Source organism: Capsella rubella, unplaced genomic scaffold, assembly GCF_000375325.1.
Source record: "Capsella rubella cultivar Monte Gargano unplaced genomic scaffold, Caprub1_0 scaffold_7, whole genome shotgun sequence".
Classification (NCBI taxonomy): Eukaryota; Viridiplantae; Streptophyta; class Magnoliopsida; order Brassicales; family Brassicaceae; genus Capsella; species Capsella rubella.
The window spans coordinates 13,460,153-13,467,594 of NW_006238917.1; the positions used below are offsets into that span (position 1 = coordinate 13,460,153).

At 34.2% G+C, this 7,442-nt stretch overlaps 1 protein-coding gene and 1 pseudogene across 1 annotated transcript; both read left to right on the plus strand.

The window, feature by feature from the left end:
- The first annotated feature begins 3,704 nt into the window (after positions 1-3,704).
- On the plus strand, positions 3,705-4,280 carry LOC17880260. Its single transcript, XM_006285266.2, has one exon. It carries the CDS (start codon positions 3,705-3,707, stop codon positions 4,278-4,280), a length of 576 nt encoding a protein of 191 aa, XP_006285328.2.
- Positions 4,281-5,196: 916 nt separating this feature from the next.
- LOC17879263 lies at positions 5,197-6,140 on the plus strand (annotated as a pseudogene).
- The last annotated feature ends 1,302 nt before the right edge of the window (positions 6,141-7,442 follow it).

A 7,442-nucleotide genomic window follows, 5' to 3' on the forward strand; every position in this document is an offset into this window, starting at 1 on the left:
GTTCATCAGGCTCGCATTCAAGATCATGATATACATTACCTATAAACTAAAACGATTGAGTGACATACCTCTTAAGGGAGGAGTCAAATGTGCTGTATGAATCCGCTTGAGTTTTCCAGGCTATCCTAAACTTCGATCCTCAGAAACAAAGAAAAGAAATAATAGTTAACCATCATGTAAACACTTGTATCAAATGCATTAAGGTTAATCAGATCCTTTCTTAAACATATATTTCATATAGCTAACTCAGTAAATCTACATAGAGTTGGAAATATAACTCAGATAGTTAACTCAGTAAACCAACATTCTCCTCAGAACCTCTCCTAAACAACATATCAACATACCGAGAAAAGATACAAATCATGCAAATCCTCTATCATACCACTTCTAAACAACAGATCACAACTTAATGTTACAATACAACAGATAATTCCAATGCCATCTAATTATACCGTAACCTAAATATCACAAAAAGACAGATGATGTTTACACTCGAGTTTAAACAATAAATCAAACGATAAAAACCTTAATTCTGATAAGCTTTTACAATAACGAACTAGAGAGAACCAAATATCCAACGCTAGTTAATTGTGAATCAACAATAGTAAACTTTACAGACAAGGTGAATTCAACCAAAGAAGAAAGTGAACAAAATAAGAACAAGACTGAGAAGAGACTTGTACCTGACTAGGATGGACAAACACGGAGAAACTAGGAAGGGGAAAAGGCCGAGATCCAGAAGACGCGGAGGAGCGTGGACAAAGACGGAGGATGGACAAAGACGGTGGATTAAGAGACGGTGAGATCTCCCGGAGAAGAAAAAGAATGAAGGATTTCGATAAGACGGTGGATTTCGAATGAAGGATTTCGATAAGCCCCTAAATCGATTGTGTTTGACAGAGAAAGAAGAAATAACAGAGATCAAAAATCGTTCCCATGGTCGATGAAACTAGGGTTCGAACAAAAGAGGAAGAAACACGATTTGGGGATTTTTTCTTCTTTCGACAAAACACAAAATAATAAACCAAAGAAAAATCTTTATTTTTAGCCCACTCCCGCTGCGCCACGTGGCCTAAGATTCGGAGTCCAACGCTTGTTGGAGACGAAGCGGATGGACCTTGCGTTTTCCCTGTTTGATTTTATTGGGCTTATTTAAAAGGTCTTCAAACAGAGGAGGATTGTTATAGGATTCCTTATGCAAGCAAGTAGGATGACACGTGATTTAATCTAACGGTGAATAAAAGAGTGGAGGAGAAAGAGCCACGTCTAAGGTGTTGTTACAAGCTGAAACAAATAAAGAAGAGTGAAGACCTGTATCGTCTTCTTCATTACGATTTTTCATAAGATTATATTGTAATCATCTCCTCTCTAAATTCTGGGTTTGCTGGTGTGTTGCTCATCTTTTACTGGAGTTGTTTCTCATTTCTAGACTCTTGTAAGGTGGGATCTGGATCTTTGTTGTTTGTAAACATTGGTTCATTTCGTTGTTTGAAATTCTAAATCGGTGTGTTGTTATTTCTTTATCAGAAAACAACAACGCAGATGAAGACGATGAAGATGAAATTGATTCAAGCAAAGCGGCGTAGTAAGGCAAAGGAGAAGAAGAGAAAGTTAATCGGCCAAAGGAGAGAAAGAGAAGGGGAGAAAAGAGGCAAGCTATTTTGTCCGTTGGATTAATTAAATCAATGGTTCAGATTGTAATCCTTATGTTTACATATCATCCAATGAAAAAGCTTCATTGTTTAAATAATTTTCTATTTGGTAAATCCTATTTAAAGAATAATTAGTTCCATTAAAAATTTATAATTTAATATATTCTGCAATTTAAAATTCATAATTCAAGAAATGAAATTTAAATTTTAGGATTTGGGAATTGGGGTTTTAAGATTCAGAAGAAAATTATATTTGATTTAGATTTAAAAAATGATTAGTTTTAGGTTTCAAACTGACTAAATTAAAATATATTTTTAATTAAATTAAATTTTAAGTATTTTGTTTTTTTGCAAATTATCTGTAAATACTAAATAGTTATTCGTACTGGTTTGATACATATATTTTGGTTGAATGGTTTATGATTTTATTTCTATATATGCATTATATATGAATGGCTTAAGATTTGTAAAATTATATTTTCATATAAATATTAAATCTTGGTTATATGTATATATAATAATGATGGTTCTGTTTTGGTTTTATGGTTTATTAATTAACTTCTTAGAAAAATGGAAAGTTATTTAGATCTTATGATTTAGGTTTTGGAGTTTGGTTAAAAGTTTTGGGTTAAATTTTAAAAATTTTGATTTTCTAAAATAGCGACTGAAATGCGACTTCTTAGTGACCTTTACAAAGAGTCGCATATTAGTCGCTAAATTAGTGACTAATTAGCGACTAATTGTTCCGATATATAATATAGTCGCTAAATTAGTGACTATCTAGCGATTACCTGTTCTTATATGTAATATAGTCATTAAATAGTCGTCAAAGTACGACTAAAATACCGACTACTATATGTAGTCATAAAAAGGCGACTAAGTTACGACTAAATATTGGTGGTCATAAAATTGTCGTCTTATAGTCATTATATGTAGTCGCCAAATGTAGTTGTAAAATCCATGTTTTCTTGTAGTGAACCTTTTAAAACTTTCGTAAACCTTTTAAAAACTTTGTAAATCATTTTCTAACATTTATAAACTCTTGTAAATCCCTTTAAACTCCTTATAACCGTGATAAATCCTTTAATAAAAATTTCTGTAAACTTCTAAAACCCTTTAAAACCCCTTGTAAATCCTTAAAACCATTTTAAAGTCCTTGTAGTACCTTCAAAAACCTTTGTAAACCCTTTAAATACATTTGTAAACTTTGAAAACCCTTTAAATACCTTTGTAAATCCTTTAAAACTATTTTTAAATCTTTGTAAATATCTTTCAAAATCCTTGTAAATCCTTTTTAAACCAATTTTAAATCCTTGTAAATGCTTTGAAAACACTTGTAAATCCTTTAAAAAACTTGTAAATCCTTTAAAAAAAAACCTTTAAAAATCGTTGTAAATTTTTAAAAACCATTTGAAAATCCTTGTAAATCCTTTTAAAACTTTTATAAACTTATAAAAACTTTAAAAACCCATTTTAAATCCTTTTAAAAACCATTCAGAAACTTTTGTGAGCTTCTAAATCCCTTTAAAACCATTAAAAATCTTTTAAAAATCATTTAAAAACTCTTGTAATCCTTTAAAAATCCTTGTAAACCCTTTTAAAAATATTTGGCGGGAAAATTTTTGTAAAGTCTTTTTTTGCGCAAAATTTTTTGGCTAGAAAATTTGTCGGAAAAGATTTTGGCGGAATTTTTTGGGGGAGAAATTTTTGGAAGGAACATTTCATACAAAGGAAGGAATATCCTTTCAACTAGGGTAAAATGGTCACTAAAATTTAAAAGAGGGCAAAATAAAAATGACAAAAAGAGGGTAGTTTTGCAAAAGGGTATCATAAAAAGGTTATTAGTAAGAATTTCTCATTTTTATTTATGATGACGATTATGTTTAATGTTTTAGTATAAGTTAAATATTCTTTTTTGTATATATTTTAGCCTCACATTTGCGAGCAGTGATACCATGGCTACTTTGGGAGATTTGGAAAGCTAGAAACGGGTTAGTGTTCTCACAACAAGCTATAAACCCCCATATCGTGTTGGTCACGGCATTAAGAGACATGGAGGAATGGTGTCAACAACAAGAAAACCGTGAGAATGAGTTCCGGGTTGGTGGTAGAGTACTTTTGGCAACCGGAAAACTTTGGATTCATCCGCCGTATGGGACGCTCAAATGCAATATTCATTCATCTTGGATAAATGAATCTTCTTTTAGTGGTGGAGCTTGGGTCTTGCGTAATCATGAAGGAGATGTTATGCTTCATGCGAGAGATGCTTTTCGGCCTTGTTATAATCGTATTGCATCGGAGCTGAAATGTGTTCTATGGAGCTTATCTAGTTTACATGATCTTCATTATGACATTTGTGAAGTTTGGTTGGACTGTAAGGCAGCTTGGGAAGCTATCACAAATCCAGTTTCTTGGCCTAAATATCGTGCATCGTTATCTAAGATCGGGCAAGTAATACGGGTGATGCGGAAGGTTTCTTTTCACCTTTCTTCACCGAAAGCTAATTTATTGGCTAGGGAAATTGCTTGCAGCGGTGCACGGGATGGTCGACTAACTTCGTATCTAGCACTTGGTGGTCCGTCTTGGCTTCATGACCGGATTGAAAGGGACAAACGTCGTGGAGTTTAATTCTTGGTTTCTTTTCCTTTACGATTTTTGGTTTCCATCTTATGGCTTATGGTTTTGTTATGCACACTCATTTTCTAATAATATTGAATCATTCAGCGTTAAAAAAATAAGTTTAGAACTTTTAAATGTTATATTTTAAAATATTTTAATAAAATTTAAAATCGATACATGTCACTATCTTATCGATCCAGCTGACACGTTCACGATCACGTTAATGACTAACTTTGAAAGCCATACTTTATATAATATATATATATATATATATATATAGCATATGTTTCCAAAACATATTTGTATCCTAATTTATTAAGAAAAAACATTTTCTATTTCCAAAATGTTTCTATATATCTGTTTCGGTTTCCGCATATCTGGTTCGGTTTTCATGCAAGGTTTTCTTTCGTTATACAAATTTAGCAAGAGGTCTGGGTATTGAATCGGTCCATAACACAAGATTAACAAAACTAGCTAAAGACTAACTTTTGGGCTTTGTGTCCAATACTTGTCAAAACTTTATAAATACAATCTTAACAAATTTACATTACATACATCTTTAAGATAATTACAGAACGCAAAGTTTTCCTTTTTTTCTTTTTAAGCTGATATTTTCATTAGATTTATGTTTTCCTTTTAACGTGCCTATAAAAACAAACCTAATTACCTTACCCTCTCCTTGTATAATCATTCTTCTTCTCTCGCAAACCCTAAATCGAACTGAATTCAGTTCCTCTCTCAACCTTAAGGTTTATGTTTCTCTGACTCTTCTCTTCAACTTTTGTGTCTGAACTTTTCGTTCTGTTCCCCTGTTTACTATAACTGCGATTATTACAAATTAGGGTTTCTCGTTTTTGCGTGTATAAGAAGCTTTGAGGATACTTATTTCTTTTTAATTATGTTTTGTTTCCAGATGAATACAATGATGCAAATCCATGTAAAGACTCTTACGGTGAAAACCCTAACCCTTGACGTTAAAAGCTCTGATACTATCTATCATGTCAAGACACAGATTCATGACAAAGAAGGGGTTCCTCTAGACCAGCAAATACTTATCTTTTCTGGTAGGCTACTAGACGATGGCCTTACTTTGGCTGAATACAATATTCAGAAAGATTCTGTTCTCTACTTGCCTTCGTTGTTAAGACTCTTTCTTGGCCCAATACCATAACTCTTGAGGTTGAAAGCTACTACACTATTAGCAATGTCAAGGCAAAGATTCAGGAAATATATGGTATCCCTCCGGAATACCAGAAACTTGTCTTTGTCTCTGAGAGGAAGGTAGAGGACGATGGTCGAACGCTTGCAGATTACAACATCCAGAATGAGTCTAACCTTTTTCTTGTTAATACTATATTTGGTAGAAGATGTCGTATCTGTAATCCTGAATAGTTCATTTACTATCTTACAGCTCCTAATAATACTGAAACAAACTCAAACAACCTCCGATACTTGTATTGATAATGGTGAAGAGAGACTACTTTCACTTTCTTTTTCTGTCTTTAAATTGAATGTAAAATTGTATTCAACCAAAAATACTTGTTTACAATTATGAATGCTTCAGTTTGTTTTAGCACATTGAAAGTAGAAGAAAATGTTTGAAGAGATTGAAAGGATCTATTCGTAAGCCGAACTCGAATGGATGATCCCCCTAGATCTTCTTTGTGGTTGCATGCAAATATTTTGTGAAAAGTTGAAAACCCTAACTGGCAAAACGATTACTATAGAAGTTGAGAGCTCTGACACCATCGACAATGTCAAGGCCAAAATCAAAGACAAGGAAGGGATCCCTCCGGACCAGCAGAGAAACTTATCTTTGCGGGCAAGCAACTTGAGGACGGCCCAACACTTGCGGTGGTGGTGGCATGACGTCAAACAATATTACAGCAATCGTCCAAAAAAGTTTATATCTCTTTTTCTTTTGTCAATTGAATGATTATTATCAAAGTAAAAAAAAATATTACAACAGCCAACGAAATGCTACAGCAGCTAAGCTAAACTATTAAGACAAACATTATGACAAAAAAACTAAGCTTCAAAGAAAAGATCAAACTGAAAGGAACTGATAGAAAGAAATATAGCAGAAAATTCAAACGTAAAATGAAAAATTAAGTGTGTAACTTTGAACCAGAGGTGGTGGGCTAGTGGTTCTTATATAATGTGAAAGTTAATCTTATTATTAGAGTGTTTACAACTATATATAAAGAGGTATAAGAGAGCTAGCTAGAGATTACTAAAAGACATAAAAACCCTTATTACAATATGATACATTCTCTACACACCCCCTCAAGATGGAGGGATTTTAGTGACTCCAATCTTGGAGCACGCATGAAGAAACAGAGTACGGGGAAGCGGTTTGGTTAAGGCGTCAGCAAGTTGGTCTTTCGCAGAGACATGGGACACTCGAAGAGCACCGGATTGAACTTGTTCTCGCACAAAATGGTAGTCCAAGGCAATGTGTTTCATCCTAGAATGGAAAACCGGATTTGCACTCAAGTATGTTGCACCAACATTATCACAGAAGATGACCGGTGCCGTTGGTATATGGATTCGAAGTTCAGTGAGGAGATTACAAATCCAGCGAATTTCAGCAGATGCATTAGCAATGGCTCTATATTCTGCTTATGTGGAGGATCTAGAAACACCATGTTGTTTCTTAGAAGACCAAGAAACTGCTTGATTTCCAAGATAGATCACATATGCATTTGTGGAGACATAATCATCCGAGTCACCAGCCCAGTCTGCATCCGAAAAGGCTCTTACAACAGGAGCATTGTGAGTAGGTAAAAAGACACCGTGAGTCATGGTACCTGCAAGGTACCTTAGTATGCGCTTAGCTGCCTGCCAATGGTCAGTCATGGGACAATGCATAAATTGAGACAGTCGGTTAACAACATACGAAATATCCGGCCGAGTGAAAGCAAGATACTGAAGGCTCCCCACAACCATTCTAAACTGAGTCGCATCTTGTAAGGGAGTATCAGAGTCACGTTTTAACTTGGGTGAAGCAGCCATGGGAGTGGCGACACTCTTGGAGTCCATCATGTTCGTCTTGTGCAACAAATCCAAGATATATTTCCTTTGCATCAAGTGTAGACCAGATTTGGTACGTGTAACTTCAATGCCTAGAAAATAACTAATATCACCTTGATCTTTAAGCGAGAAACGGGC

Bases quoted from the DNA above. Each gene is read 5' to 3' on its own strand.
- LOC17880260 (XM_006285266.2), top strand. From the start codon at position 3,705: ATGGAGGAATGGTGTCAACAACAAGAAAACCGTGAGAATGAGTTCCGG.